The sequence below is a fragment of the Dermacentor albipictus genome, chromosome 5 (assembly GCF_038994185.2).
Source record: "Dermacentor albipictus isolate Rhodes 1998 colony chromosome 5, USDA_Dalb.pri_finalv2, whole genome shotgun sequence".
Classification (NCBI taxonomy): domain Eukaryota; kingdom Metazoa; phylum Arthropoda; class Arachnida; order Ixodida; family Ixodidae; genus Dermacentor; species Dermacentor albipictus.
Genome location: NC_091825.1, coordinates 137,866,992 through 137,883,378, shown reverse-complemented (window position 1 = coordinate 137,883,378; position 16,387 = coordinate 137,866,992). Strand labels below are relative to the sequence as shown.

The 16,387-nt window shown below is 45.6% G+C and overlaps 1 protein-coding gene across 1 annotated transcript in view; it reads right to left on the bottom strand.

Annotated features, from left to right (window-relative positions):
- Nucleotides 1-1,583: 1,583 nt before the first annotated feature.
- The window catches only part of LOC135909319 (uncharacterized), a 55,236-nt gene continuing 40,432 nt past the window's right edge, over nucleotides 1,584-16,387 (bottom strand). The window contains exons 27-32 of the mRNA XM_065441259.2: nucleotides 14,782-14,858; nucleotides 13,807-13,914; nucleotides 12,416-12,561; nucleotides 11,554-11,695; nucleotides 3,205-3,315; nucleotides 1,584-1,895 (exon numbers count right to left, since the gene is read on the bottom strand). Of these exons, the coding sequence (XP_065297331.2) occupies nucleotides 1,776-1,895; nucleotides 3,205-3,315; nucleotides 11,554-11,695; nucleotides 12,416-12,561; nucleotides 13,807-13,914; nucleotides 14,782-14,858 (704 nt within the window). The 3' untranslated portion in view covers nucleotides 1,584-1,775. The remainder of the gene's footprint in view (nucleotides 1,896-3,204; nucleotides 3,316-11,553; nucleotides 11,696-12,415; nucleotides 12,562-13,806; nucleotides 13,915-14,781; nucleotides 14,859-16,387) is intronic.

The following is a 16,387-nucleotide window of genomic DNA, read 5'->3' as shown; positions in this document are numbered from 1 at the left end:
AGTCCCCTGCTACGTAGCGTCTCAGAATCGTACCGTTCTGACACGTAAAACGAGGGCATCTTTAAGAACACTTTTCCGAACGCACTTGTTAGCCTACTAGAAAGCTCTTAAGGGCACGCCCATACACCCCGGATGTAGCTGGAGACTCGTCAATTGTGAGCGTACTACTTGTTGTTGACCTGTTTGGCTTATAGTACTCATAATCGTGTGTGTATTGCTGAAGTGAATGAATGTAATTTGACTGTGTGCAGGCGACTCGTAGAGACCTAAAGAATCGGGTCGGCTGTACCAGGAGCGCAGCCTCAGTGGGGCGCGTGAAACGTCTTGTGTCAGCTTCAGACAGGCGCATGGGCACTATGGTACAAAAAAGACATGACAAAATCTAAGTGTTACATTTATTCACACATTAGAAAGCTTCCATGCCTAACTTAAGCTACGGCATACCTAACTTAAGCTACAGCATACCTAACTTAAGCCGCTCAGGTCCTCCGCAATCGTATAAACGGTTGCTGCTCCTGCGCTTGCCTCGATCTCCCACGCTCACACTCGCTCTGGGGAACGAACACGTTTCACCGTGAACAAAGGGGTTGGAAATCTATTTGCCTTGCTACCCGAGTCTATCCACACGCCATTTCTGAACCGTATACGAGTCGAACGCAGGAAAAGACATAGCCGAGCAAGCGTAACATTTCTGCAACTAATTGCGCCCTTGCAGGCCTCATAACTCTCGATGAGTGAATTATACCTGCTATGGCATAGTGAGCTCTCCCTCCTCTCTCCCTCTCTTCAGCCCCATACCCTCTTCCCCCAGTGCAGGGTAGCAAACCGGACGTGCGTCTGGTTAGCCTAATTGTCTTTCCTCTCTCTCTCTCTCTCTCTAGAAAGTGACCATTCCTGCTCGAATGGCCAAACGTACTGCCGAGCTACACATCTCTAAACGCCGATCGAGAGGCTAAGTTCGTTCATCTTCGATTGCGTCATGCGTGGCACGACAATGACGTCATCTGCGCACGTGACACATGCGTCATCGTAGGATGGCTTATTTCCTCTATCACTACGATGTCAAAGTAAAGCACCTTGGTAGTACAGTTGCAAATAATTAAGCGACAATGCTTTAACACATTTTAGTCACATGCGACTTTAGCAAGCGACCCCCTCTGACCAATTTTAAAGACGTTTCATGTTAAACTCCGCCCCACCTGAAGCGTCGATATTCGTAAAATGCGATGAACCTGCGATAGCAGCGATTCTAAGTGCAATGCCTACCTACGAGCGGCATGAACATCACGTGACCAATCATCACGTGACCAAAACCCCAATTACATAGAAATAATCACCATGCACTTTAAGCCGGTTCTTCTGAGAAAGGTGGCATTTTTTTTTCTACATGTGTGGGAATAAATTATTTGAATGTAAACGGGAATATTGCGAACAATTTCGGCACCGGCTCTTCCGCAAATTATGAATGTAATAACTGAAGAATGGAAACTTGTTGAGCTTGAGTGAGCTTGGTAAGTCTGCATGATCAGTCCACAACGCGTGCCTGCAGACATGTACCAAACCACAAGAAACTACCCGCAAAATGTAGACATTAATTTTCCCTTTTTTATTGCAATCTCGCGTTATAAAACCGAATTAGGCCGCGTGGCAAGCCAAATGAATAAAAAATAAAACCAATGGAGCTCTGAAAATCGCCATATAAAAATATATTAAGGGTGAAATGCTAAAACGAATTGTACAGACTAAAACATTCTAGGAGACCTAGGCGAAGTAAATCATAAGTTGAGTATCTGGCGACTTTTCTCCCGCATGGCGAACTTCTGAACTTTTCCTGACAGCGTCTTCGGGAATGTGTCGACGAACAAGATGTACCTTGGTATCTTGAAATGGCTCAACTGAAAAGACAAGAAAACAGTTTCAACTGAAGTTAGAGTTGCGTTCACTTATTCTTTTGATTCGAAGGATGATGATACACAGAAAAGAAAATGCACAAGTTGGTAGAAAAACAGACACAGTGCAACGAAGATTAGGTGTAAATGTATAAGTCTACCATCATGAACTGAGCAAATCAGGAAACTTCTGTTTTAATGTAAGGAAGACGATTTCGATGCAGAATGTTTTCTTTCTTAGGGCACGCTCGTTATGATCACAGCAACGGCTTATCTATCCAACGCCATCAGCAACTTTTGTCTAAGCTACAAAATCATTAAAAGCCCGTGACAGAAATCTCAATTCCAACACGAGCAGATTTTTTTTAATAAGGGAAATATTACTTGCACAGTAAATCAGTGTGAAATTGGACGTTGAATCTGTAGCCGTCACGTAACGTTTTATTTAGTTTGTCCTAGTTACATAAAAAAAAATTATGGGGTTTTACGCGCCAAAACCACTTTCTGATTATGAGGCACGCCGTATTGGAGGACTCCGGAAATTTGAACCACCTGGGGCCCTTTAACGTGCACCTAAATCTAAGTACACGGGCGTTTTCGCATTTCGCCTTCATCGAAACGCGGCCGCCGTGGCCGGGATTCGATCCCGCGACCTCGTGCTCAGCAGCCTAACACCATAGCCACTGAGCAACCACGGCGGGTGTCCTAATGACATGCCGGGAATGTCATGACATGCCAAGAACTTTATTGATCAGGCATTCTGAGAAGAGGAGGAGTTTCAAAATGTGCGTGTACATTATGTCAGACAAAATGAATTCGTGTTGCGCATACTTTCTTTACCGAAAAGACTTTCTGGTCTACTGCCGAAATAAAGCAACGACGAGCGAGCATGCGTGTTGAGGTATTCGGTTACAAGGATGGACACTTCAAAAGTTATGCTACGCTCAGAAGCCCTACTATAGATTACACGCTGACTTTATTTAGCGGAAATATAATACGTAAACTGAAGTGATAGTTAGAAAATTGTTCCTGAAACATGTTTAATTGGCCAGTAGGTTATGGTTATTTGTCACGCGAGCCTGTACCACCAAGCTCACCTGCCCCAGCTAAAGAGACTGCAATATACTATCTGCCATATGCGATTTTCAAGTTTCTCTATAGCCTAAAAAAAGAGAAAGAGCAATTGAAATAGTTGGTTCAGTAGCATGCCTTTATTCGAACCTAAAAAAGCTCAAATATGAAATACGAAAAGCACGAAGCTCAAATATGAAATGTAGGAAGAGTATAACTGTAACGAAACCAACGGTGGACGCACCTTTCCTTTGCAGAAATTTTTTATGTCCTCTTCGGTCGTGTTGGACCCGGGTTTCAACATTATCCACGCACAAGCTTCTTCGCCCATTCTTTCATCGGGAACTCCAACTACCTGCAAGCAGTAGCAAATAAAATTCTATCTTTAGAAACTTTATCCCTTAGGTCGGACAAGCGCTTACGCAGAATTTGACGCCGTAAGATGCCATGGACCAGCGGGGTTAGCTTCTACATGGCTCAAAATTGGTCTGTCGTTTTTCAACGATAAGCCTCAAATATTTTAGCGATTCCACGGAGAATATATAAGTCCGCAGTTAGGGATATTGGTTTGTTTTGAATCTATGCACGGGGAATTACATGGGAGAACCTGCGGAGACCGATAAGATGTGAAGCATAAGAATTCTAGTGTCCGTTATCTCTGACGCTGGTAGCTAGATTATATGGACAACCAATGAATCTGTTCTAAAGTGACGTCAGCGGCAATCAGACTGCCTTGCAAGCGCTGACGGCACGTGCGTTTGTCGTCTGATATCCTTTCATTGTTCTCCCTTTCCCCTTTCCCCCTCTCTGTTTCGTATATATACGCTCCGAGACGGAAGCAACAAAGATTCATGTTCCAACCTTCGAACGGCGTGCTGTCGTATACAGTAAGACACGCCGCGTGTGTCGTAACTATGTAACAGAATCAAAACACATTTTCCACCAACAAATTAACAGTGGGAAACGTGATTCACAGTGAATATATGTCTGGAAGGAACATAATCGGTCATTGTAGAGACAGTGACGAGATTACTGTAGTCATCTGAAGAAGCTTCAAACTTTTCCGAAGTTACATTTCATGGCTAGAAGTTTAAGGGGAGATGTGGGTCGAAAAATCGCATTTATGTTTAAAGCGTGTGTATATATATATATATATATATATATATATATATATATATATATATATATATATATATATATATATTCCGATTTTGACTGCAATATGACGCTTCAGTGTCACATCTTCATGCGTAACCATATTAAGGCGTTTTTTTCCATTCAGAAGGCTGTGAAATGCGATTACAATCAAGGCATGGTAGCCGTAGAGGCCTCATTTTTCCGTTCATGCTCGACTGATGAAAGTCACAAGCACGTTTTCATCAGGTGTTCAGCTTTTCTGACCTAATAACTAGCTAGCACTAGCTTTGACTCAGCCGGCGCCGACTTGATGGCCAATTTTCGTCAGTGCTCGATCGGATTCACGCACTGTTGGGGAGATGACAACTTCTATAGATGTACTGTGGTTCAGCAAAGGCCACAAATACTTCGAGGAGGTTCTGCAGGAACTGGCCATCCTTACAACTCTGAAGTTGATTCTCTCTGAGCAGCCACAGAGCAGGTAATAACAAGAAGAATATGTTGTATTTGCTTGTGTTACCGAATCACAGTGAAATTTTCAATGCACATGCACAATGGTGCGTGGAAGTAAAGAATTGAGGGCTAATTGTAGTCCGCAGCGATATGGTCATGTGCTTCACAGAAAACTGATTATCGTTCTTCTCAATAATATTAGTCGCCAATAAATGTTTTTCTGACATGGCGTGGAACTGACATGGCGTGGGACGAAACGTCACAGGTGGCAGCGCCCGCGGCGGTGCCGAATTGTGATAGAAACACAAGGCAGGAAACAACTATGCTCACTCAGCACGACTGCTGACCATTCTTTGCAGAGCTTGAACTACAGGCGATCAAGACGGCACTTAATCGATGGGAGTCATCCTTTGCCTCTGTCGAGACGGTGTGTTTTGTCAAGAATGGCGAGCTTCGAAGCAAGATTGCCACCTTGCCACCCGATTACGACAAGGGGTGCAAGACGCGCACCTCTCCCTCTCCGTCGCTGCAGCTGGGAGGCGTTCAAAGGAGCGGCCTTTGCGCTGGAACCCGCTTCCTTCCTCCAGCCCCATCGACATTGTGACGGGACGAGTTCGGTGTGTGGACAATGATTCCAGAGTTCCCCAACGCGGAGCTGATTTGACACGCCTGGTCAAGCTGCCGTGGGGACGACGTATTTTGGAGCGTCTCACGCTTCGGCCTAGCACGGAACAACGAGCGACCCTCGATCGACGCCGATAGTTTCCCGGAACGGCACCCCGCGCGGTTGCCTCTGTTTACAGAGCGCGGTTGCTTTTGTGTACGTAAACTGGTCTGCAGAGCAGCGGCGAGGTGGTGATGAGTAAACGAACAGTCGCCGCGTCGTAGGACCGGCGCATCGAGTGTATAAAAACTGTGGTGGTGCGAATGCTGAGGACACTTCTCTTGGGCAGTCATGTTAGACTGAGTCACTTCTCTCATGCAGTCCTGTTGGACTAATACTCTTTTTCTCAAGCAGTCATGTTAGACTGATTTAATTTCTGTAATTAAACCCTTTTCCTCGTTCTCGATGAGAAGCAGTTCTTCACTTCATCAACGATCTCAGCGTAAATAAGTGGGACGACGGCATGGGCCAGCTACCTCCGAATTCATGCCGTACTCCAATCTTGGCAAAGGACCACGGACGATGGGATTGAGCCCCCAATCCTGACAACTGGCTGACAGCGGTGAGATGGACTTTGCGACATGGTGCTGTATCTGCGGTGAGTGCTTGGTTTTTGCTTTGACTCTCTAGGCTTCATTTTGTGGTTGTTCTGTTTAGAACAGTAGGGAAGCTAGATTGTTGTGTGTTAGCTAGGTTGTGTTTTCCTAGCTAGATTTAGAGAGCAGAATCAAGGCAGTAAAGCAGCAGTCATGGAGTTAAGGACACTGCTGAGAGACGAGTTGTTGATTGTCGGTGAGGAACTGGGCCTAGATGTACGCAAGGAAATGCTCAAATCGGAATTATTGGAGCTAATTTCCGAAAAGGCCAGTGAGGAAGAAATTGAAATGGGGTTTGAACTTCTGAAAAAGAGAGAAGAACGAGAGAGAAAAGAACAAGAGAGAGAGGAACGCGATAAAGATCGCGAGTTAAGAAAAATGCAACTGGAACTTGAAAGCAAACGTTTGGAGATGTCTCAAGGAAGTGAAGGCGCTCTGGGACGATCAAGTGAGGCAGAATCGTACCGCATGGACAGGCTATTAAAGCCATTTGAGGTCGGGACCGACATAGGCTTGTTCCTAAGCAATTTTGAAAGGACTTGCGAAAAGATGAACTTCGGCCCGAGTACATGGCCACAGCGGTTGCTGTCTATGTTGCCGTGTGAGGCGGCGGAAGTAATCGCCAGACTAAGTGTGCAGGATGCATATGATTATGCAAAAGTTAAGGGTAGTTTCCTGAAGAAATACCGCCTTTCAGCCGAAGCTTTTCGGCAAAGGTTTAGGAGCACAGGCAAGAAAGATAGCGAGGGCTATCCGGAGTTTGCATATAGCTTAAAGGCCAACCTAGTCGAGTGGCTTAAAAGCGCGGAAGCGTACGACAGCAGAGACATGATCATTGAATGCATGTGTCTAGAGCAGTTTTACAAAACCATCCCCCAAGCTGTGAAACTGTGGGTGCAAGACAGAGGTAATGTAAACACTGTGGAAAGGGCGGCTGAATTAGCCGAAGAGTACGCAACCCGTAGAAAATTGAACGCCGAGGAGGGAAACTGGGACGGTCGAAATGGACCGCGGAAACCATTTCCGTTCAAAAAGGGTGCGCAAACTAGACGATCAGAGCCTGTAGACATGGCGGAAAAGCCCGCAGAAAAGAGCGAGGAGAAACTTAACGGAGAAACCGCACAAAAAGAACAGAAAAGAAAATTCGAATCTGTTAGACCAATTCGCTGTTACAAATGCCACAAACTGGGACATATAGCTGTAAACTGCGAGAAGTCTAGCGTAGTTTTTTCCTACGTGGAGGAAAAAGATGAGAATATGGAACTTTTAAGTCCATATCTCCACGACCTGCAAGTTAATGGAAAACCATGCCGAGTGCTACGAGACAGTGCCGCCACGCTGGACATTGTCCATCCGTCTTACGTGATGGTAGATGACTTCACCGGAGAAGTAGCATGGATAAAACAGGTTGTAGAGGAACACAGCGTGTGTCTGCCCATGGCCAAAGTCAAAATCAGTGGACCATTCGGGGAGCTAGAGACTGAGGCTGCAGTTTCCAAATTTTTGTCACTGCAGTATCCCTACATCTTTTCGAATCGTTCGAATCAGTTACTGCGTGACAGAGGGCTCAAACTGGGAGAGGGCATAGTACAGGCATTGACCCGAAGCCAAGCTCGTAAGATCGCGGCGCTTTCGGCTGAAAATGCTCAAGCTCCTCCAGCTGAAGCAGAAAAGGGGATAGCTTCAATACCCGAATCCGAGCTAGGCCCGAGGGACAAAAGAACAGTTGAGGAGAGCCTGCCAGTTGACCAGCTCAATGAGAGCGTAGCACTAGAGTGTCAGAGTTCTAGCCTGCAGGAAGAGCAAGCAGACGCGCTCACAAGCGAGACAGGGTCGTTATTATCACCGGCCTCAAAGAACTTTGATCAACTCTTACGCGTGGATAGAGAGTCACTGGCAGCTGAGCAAAAGAATGATGAGAGCTTAGCTAAATTACGTGACACAGCTAAAGAAGGCATTGCTAGGCGCAACGTAACGATACATGAGAGAGGAGGATTGTTGTATCGGCATTACAGAGATCGAAAGGGTAGGATTTTAGATCAGTTAGTCATACCTACTAAGTATAGGGAGGACCTTTTGAGTCTTTGTCATGGAAATGGGTGGTCCGGCCACCTAGGCATAAACAAATCAAAGGAAAGATTGCTTATGGAATACTACTGGCCTGGCTGTTTCAAAGATGTAGAAAACTTTGTAAGATCATGCGACGCCTGCCAGCGTTCTGGTAAACCAGGAGAGACTTGGAAAGCTCCACTGAAGGTAGTGCCCTTAATAACAGAGCCTTTCAGACGACTTGTAATAGATACGGTGGGGCCTCTTCCAAAAACAAAATCAGGCTACAGGTACTTGTTTACCATGCTGTGTCCGGCTACCAAGTTTCCAGAAGCAATCCCTTTGAAAGAGCTCAGCTCCACCGAAGTAGTAGACGCGCTTTTGACAGTGTTTGCACGAGTTGGGTTTCCAGCCGAAATTCAGGCAGATCAAGGGTCAGTATTCACGAGCGCACTGACTTCCACATTCTTGCAAAAGTGCGGGGTAAAGTTAATACACAGTTCTGTCTATCACCCTCAGTCAAACAGTGTAGAGAGGTGGCATTCGGTGCTTAAGCGAGTTTTGCGTGCGCTCTGTTACGAGCACAAGGAGGACTGGGAGAACTGTCTGCCGGCAACGTTGTTTGCTTTGCGAACGGTTCCACATGAGGCGACAGGGTTCTCACCAGCAGAACTAGTGTATGGAAGGACACTCCGGTCTCCACTGAGAATGTTAAGAGAGATGTGGGAGGAAAGAGGGGAGAGTCCAACCGTGGTTGAATACGTGCCAAATTTACTGGAACGGCTAAGCGCAACCCAAGAACTAGTCGGAAAGAACATGGCAATAGCTCAAATGAACGCCAAAGTCTATTACGACAAGAATGCGAGGCTTCGTACGTTTAAAGTTGACTTAACGATGAAAGCGGAAAAGTGTAGGTTTGGTTGTTCGCAGGTTACTTATCTGGGCCATGTTGTCGGTCAGGACATGAGACGGCCGGCTGAGCTGAAAATAGCTACGATTGGAGAATTTTCTCAGCCGCGCCCAAAAACGGACCTTCGTTCATTTTTGGGACTTGTGGGGTACTATCAACGGTACATTCTGAATCACTCGCAATTGGCAAGTCCACTAACAGACGCCCTCCGAAAGGGAGCACCGAGTAACGTACACTGGGATAAGGACAAAGAGAACGCTTTCCAAAGTTTGAAAACGCTATTGGTTTCTCGCCCTGTGCTTCGCGCGCCAGACTACACAAAGGAATTCATAGTTCAATGCGACGCAAGCGACAGAGGTATGGGCGTGGTACTTAGTCAAGTCGGCGACGATAACGAGGAGCATCCTATCCTCTACGCCAGCCGTAAACTAAATGTAAGGGAGGAAGCCTACAGCGCTTCCGAGAAGGAATGCGCTTGTTTGGTTTGGGCCGCCCAGAAGTTGTCGTGTTACTTGTACGGAGCGAAGTTCATCTTCGAGACCGACCACTGTCCTCTGACGTGGCTCAATCAAATGTCACACAAAAACGGCCGCTTGCTCCGATGGAGCCTCACTCTCCAAGAGTACAACTTCTCCGTTAGATATAAGAAGGGAAAGTTGCATAGCAATGCGGATGGTTTGAGCAGGCTAATTTGAATTCTGCGTTTGAGGGTCCCGCCTAAATTTTAGGGTTAGCAGTGTTAGCTTTTCTTTAGGCGAAGAAAATCCCCTCTCATTTGGCAGAATTCCCTCCAATAATTGCTGAATTTGTCAGCAGGAATTTGCTTCAGAAATTGGCATAGTGAAATGTAGCATTTTTTTTTTGTTTCTGCACTTATGTTGTTGTTGTTTTTTTGAAGCCTAGCGAGTCTAAAGTGAGAGCCAATGCACGTCATCTCGGCGCAGAGCCGTGTTGTGGGGTTCATTTTGCAGTTGCCTGTCCTTGTTGGATGTTTTGGGGCGGTGACATCAATGCACAAGTGGTCGCTGCGAGCCAAGACATCAATCCCCCCCCTGACCAGCAGCCGTTCTCTTCCTGCCTAGCGGTTGTCAGCGCTAGACAGTCGAGACTTTCCGGCCCATGGAGGCGCTGTCAAGAATGGCGAGCTTCGAAGCAAGATTGCCACCTTGCCACCCGATTACGACAAGGGGTGCAAGACGCGCACCTCTCCCTCTCCGTCGCTGCAGCTGGGAGGCGTTCAAAGGAGCGGCCTTTGCGCTGGAACCCGCTTCCTTCCTCCAGCCCCATCGACATTGTGACGGGACGAGTTCGGTGTGTGGACAATGATTCCAGAGTTCCCCAACGCGGAGCTGATTTGACACGCCTGGTCAAGCTGCCGTGGGGACGACGTATTTTGGAGCGTCTCACGCTTCGGCCTAGCACGGAACAACGAGCGACCCTCGATCGACGCCGATAGTTTCCCGGAACGGCACCCCGCGCGGTTGCCTCTGTTTACAGAGCGCGGTTGCTTTTGTGTACGTAAACTGGTCTGCAGAGCAGCGGCGAGGTGGTGATGAGTAAACGAACAGTCGCCGCGTCGTAGGACCGGCGCATCGAGTGTATAAAAACTGTGGTGGTGCGAATGCTGAGGACACTTCTCTTGGGCAGTCATGTTAGACTGAGTCACTTCTCTCATGCAGTCCTGTTGGACTAATACTCTTTTTCTCAAGCAGTCATGTTAGACTGATTTAATTTCTGTAATTAAACCCTTTTCCTCGTTCTCGATGAGAAGCAGTTCTTCACTTCATCAACGATCTCAGCGTAAATAAGTGGGACGACGGCATGGGCCAGCTACCTCCGAATTCATGCCGTACTCCAATCTTGGCAAAGGACCACGGACGATGGGATTGAGCCCCCAATCCTGACAGTTTGCACAGAATACAGATGCGCTAAGGCTATTATCCGGCTTGCCTAGAATAAGCAATCACATAGGCAAAAAAATCGCAAAAGAAGCAGTGACCCTGGTTTTGGTGAATTGGGTACTGGGTTACGTCAGTAACCAAGGCAACGAGGCTGTTCATGCGCTGGCGAGCGAGTTGATGCGCTACCACCCTTCTGGCTCAGTCCTACCCGTATCTCCGCACCTCTTTTCTACACACTACCGATCTTCCCGCACGCCAAATTAGGCCACACAGCCATGTCTTTTGAATGAAGTTTATTCATTCATTAAAGCTAATAAACATTTCTTGAGCTTACTTGCAATTATTTGTCCATAAGGAGTAATATATGCTGTATTATAATACTCTCCTGAGTTCCGCATGATGCCCAAACCTTGCACAAGAAAGCAACCTTTTCGCATTTGAAGCGGTCACAGAAAAAAAAAGAACAGATATGATACAGAAAAAAACGAGATTCGAAAATCGGAGATTAAACTTGATATTATGCAAAAGGTGCATTCAGTTAGCTTGGCTACTGACATAATTGGTTCACTGAAGCGCATCTCCTCGTAAATAAGCGTGTATAACTGCTTCGAGAAGCTCTGTTTACCATAAAACCATGCGCTCTGGTTACCACTCCATATCTTGAAGTGTTCGATGTACGCACATGTGTGCATCTTGGATGCTAACACACAGCGCATCTAATGATGCACGCAATGGTGCAATAGTACACTGACTTTTTGCCAAGATCACCTTTTTTTGCTTGGCATCGAGCAAGATATTTTTTTATTTTTTAAAAATTATTTTGATGCACACATACATCACTCAGTCACATGCAATTGCAAAAGTGGCTGTTTTGGCAGCTCACCTGTACTTCTTCAACTGCTGGATGGCTGTAGAGGAAATCTTCAATCTCCTGAGGGTACACGTTCTCACCACCGCGGATTATCATGTCTTTTATGCGACCCATGATGGACACTCTACCGTCTTCTGTCATCGACGCTTCGTCCCTGCATGCGTCGAAGACGTAGATTTCACCTCCGTTAAAATGCTGAAGGCGTTTGTGTTTAGTCGGACGTGTACACAGTTAACTACTTACGTTACCCTACCATCCTGACGCTGATCTAGTTAACAATATTTGAATTTACAGTAGCGACATTGTGCTCCTGTCTTCGACTAGGATGCGTTAAAAAACACTCTTGTATTCGTGAAAAGAAATTCATTGTAGATTTAGAAATGCGTCAGCATTACGTCGCAGAACTTTGAGGTCCTGGATTCATGATTTCAACCGCGCGCTCACAAATTACAAAGTGTGTGTGTGGAGCTCACTCGACATACGTCCTATTTCTTCCAGGAGCAAAGTGCAACTGACGATGGTCCGGGGCATATCCCTGTCAGTTGCGTCACTGTCAGTTGAATGTGTGTATATATATATATATATATATATATATATATATATATATATATATATATATATATATATATATATATATATATATATATATATATATATATATTACGGATTTTGTCGAACTACGGATCACAATATTGCGCCAAATCATACAATTAGGAACTTTTGCCTCGATTATCTCTCTCCCCTCGGTTTTCTCTCAGCTTCGAAACTTTTCTCTTGGCGCGAGGAGCAAAGGTATTGCTTCCTACAGAAGCCTACAGATCGATCGATCTCGGTGCATTCCGCTGTAGAGGGAAAGAGCTCGACGGCTACTCACCCAGTGTGATACCAGCCGTTGCGGACAGCTTTCCGCGTGTACTCTTCGTCGTCGAAGTAACCCGCAAAGACCAGATAGCCCCGGGTGCACAGCTCACCCCTCTGGCCCGTAGGCACGATGTTGCCCTCTTTGTCGACGATTTTCACCTTCAAGAAGGTTCAAAACAAAGATACACGTCATTTGCATCGGCTGCAGTGAAGACGCTGCTTGTTAGCATTCTAAACTCGCAGTGCAAGACAACGCAGTTGCTGCGTTGGATATTACTTTCCCCCAGGTTGTTCTGTGCAGAAAATTGCAGCTGAATCTTTCTGAAAGCTTTGCTAGCGTCGCTTCTGACAGAATACTGTATGGTTACGTCGCAGCCTTCGTGGATCTACGCGATGTTGCGGATGTGACCATGCTGCCGGAACAAAACGAGAACAAGGTGAAAGCAGGAGCCAACGTTTCGACAAGTGGACTTGAAGAAGACAAGTCCACTTGCCACCTTGTTCTCGTTTTGCTCATCGTCTTGAATTTCCACCTCCCGCCTTCCCCGAGTTTTTCCCTAGCGTGCTACAGGAACCAGATCACTCTGAGATGCTCACGTGGGGTAAATAGCGGCGACATGCAGTCCTACCTCCGCCTACAATAATGGACATGTGTAAATATAAACGAGTGTATTGTTGTGTCTGTTCGTTTGAGCAGGCCGCACTTTAATATGTGTTGTTTGGCTAAGCCAGAAGGAGCACACAGCCTCAACCATGATGCCAACATCCCCAACATCCCCAACATATACGTATAATAATAATAATAATAATAATAATAATAATAATAATAATAATAATAATAATAATAATAATAATAATAATAATAATAATAATAATAATAATAATAATAATACGCGCGTGGTTAGAGGACGCATGAAGGTGATATGAATATGAAGTTATCGTTTCACAGTCTAACGTTGACCCTGGCACTTCGTGTGCAGAGGTGCGCAGCCATTTTAGATTTGTTGTCACGGCTACTTGCATGTGGGAGCCACCCGACGTGATCGAATTCAATCAACCTCCCGAACCACCAATAAGGAGCGGGTAACACAAGGCGAATACATGCTCCACAATTTGACAGGAACCGCTTGAGTGCATTTCAGAGAGACAGCACTCAGAGAAGCGTGCGACAGACACCTCCAGCGTGTCTTAGAACACGAGAAAGCGAAGCAGCGCAAACTGATACACTATACCACCTAGAAGGTAGCCTTACGAGACATTTTAGGGAGCTCAAACGTTTGTTATCGGCAGGTCCGAGTGACCACAAGACAAAGTGTGTTGCAGCTCTCTACGACAGACCGCATGTCAACGAGGTATACTCCCCTTTACATGGACGTTCTGGAGGGCCCAACAAAGGGGGCTCACCTCAGTGTGAGACAAAGGTTTGCCGACGGAATGTATCCATTTTTCCAGTTCATCATCCGGGCTCGTTGCCGTTATCACAGGGCTTGTTTCTGTCGCGCCGTACAGAATCTGAAGCAAAAAAAAAAAAACAACAATCGCAGTAAAATGTTACAGAACTGGTGGGATGGTTTTCAGTATCACGTAGGCTCCAGCAGTAATATTAACCCTTTCGAAGTGCCCTGGAAGTAAAAATTGACTTTTTTTTTCTATAAAACGAACTTTTCTTCCGGCGTCTCGTAAGAGGAAAGTACCACAAAATGTGGTATGCTCAAAAACATATCGCGAAATACTTTTTCGCGAAAAGGTCAAGCGGCAGGAAGTTCTTCGTAAGTTTGAGCTAAGAGGAAGTTATCGGAACGTGTTCCACGCTCGGGAAAGAAAAATGCGGTGCTTATGCGGAGCTGCAGTACGAAAAGTAGAAGACCACTTTTGTAATTTGGTAAACGTTAGCGGGAGTTCTACTCAGCGCAAGAGTCAGCTGAAAGGACAGGGAAAAAAGTAAAGCATGACAAACAAAACTTGTGAAGCGAGCTCCCATGTGCCCATGGGTCGTGAATAAACTTTATAAATATAGGTGTAAATTTTTTGTACAATTGGCACCATACATTAAATATTAAACTAAAATCTGGGGTCTCCGGTGCCAAAACTACGATATGCTTAGGAGGCGCGCCGTCTGTGTTCGCGTGAGGGGGGAAGGAGGTTACTTCAGAATATTTTTCACCACCTAGCGTTTTTTAACGTGTACCTGAATATAAGTACACTAGCATTCTTTTGCATTCTGCTACCATCGCAATGTGGCCGCCGCGGCCGTGGTAGTATTCATGAATAACAGCACTAGCACATCGCTAGGGATGACGCAAACAAAGATGTGTATCCAAGAAAAATGACGAGAATTTATATACGCGGTAAGTAAATGACCGATTCACTTCTACCTACGAAGAATCGATGTGCGTTGAGTTCCGTCATCACTCTCTTAACAACCTCTGGTGGGCATGGTGATCCGGCCATGACGGCTGCGATAAACAATAGTGTAAGCTTTTCAGCATAGCAGACCACTGGCGTAAACTACAGAGTGTGTTCTTTTTTAGCTACGCCAAACTTTTTGAAGACTGTCTATCGCAGATCGCACAATTCTAACCATTGATCTAAATTAGTTGGTGAGGCGGCAATTACTTCTATGGGAAATCAAAATGTTCAGTTGAATAATTACCATAATTACGCAAATTAACTTCTAATTAATTAGTTTATGCCCCATATTTCAATCTACGAATTATAGCCGCAGAGTTCGTACGGCGTATCCACTTGGAACAATTCTCCAGACAGCACCAGTTCAGAGACAATTTTCAATGTGTCCGACGAAATGCGTTTATGTTCCAATTACTTTTTTAAGTACCGCTGTTTTATGCACTGAAGCACAAAAGTAACTAAAACACCAAAGCACTTCGACGGACACTGAAGATTAACATTTCGGAACTGGTGCTTTGCAGAGAAATAAATTGTCCAGAGTAAAGGAATTCATTAAGAAGTTAATTAGCGTACTACGTTAATTATTCAATTGAACATTATGATTTCTCGTAGTGTTGTCCACCTCATCGAGTAACTTAGATCAAGGGTTGGAATCACGCCATCTGCCTTAGGCAATCTTTAAGAAATTTGGTGCAGCGAGACAAAAAAAAACAAAAACATCCTGTATACGACCTCATTCAACAGACGCGTTACAGTGGTGCACTCGCTAAGTAGGCTAGGGTACGCGGACTATTAACTTCTGATAGGTAGGCTATTTAGCATCTTCTTCACTTGCACCAAACTAGAGCACTCAAAAATCAGCTTGGACTACCTAAAGAAACATGTGTTACTTCTGTTTAGTGTGCGCTTGTGCTTACGCTACGTATACTATGAACCGATACTCTACCTCAAATAAAATTTAACGAAATACTACCGTGCTGTCACGCTGGGAACTTCAGTCGATGCCGAAATGTGCAGGCAGCGGCGTCAATGCGTTGGTATAACTTATGCGCAGCTAGGAAGCTTTTGCAAGCTCTGTATTTTAAGGTGGGCGGTTGAGTGCATAGACTTTTGTATATGACATCTTGGCATTATATGAAGAACTTCTTTATCAGCGTCCATAATAATACCAGGAAACAGACTAAAGGGAACATTATATAGTCGACAACCCTGTGTAACAGTTAGGCAAGCGTGGTTCTAAAATTAAATTATGGGGTTTTACGTGCCAAAACCACTTTCTGATTATGAGGCACGCCGTAGTGGAGGACTCCGGAAATTTCGACCACCTGGGGTTCTTTAACGTGCACCTAAATCTAAGTACACGGGAGTTTTCGCATTTCGCCCCCATCGAAATGCAGCCGCCGCGGCCGGGATTCGATCCCGCGACCTCGTACTCAGCAGCCAAACACAATAGCCACTGAGCAGCCACGGCGGGTAAGCGTGGTTCTCGGCCACCGTTATGAGGGATATACTCGGGCAGGTTCTAGTAGCCGATCGCCTAACCCACCACCCGCTAGTATGATAGTGCAGTTTTTCA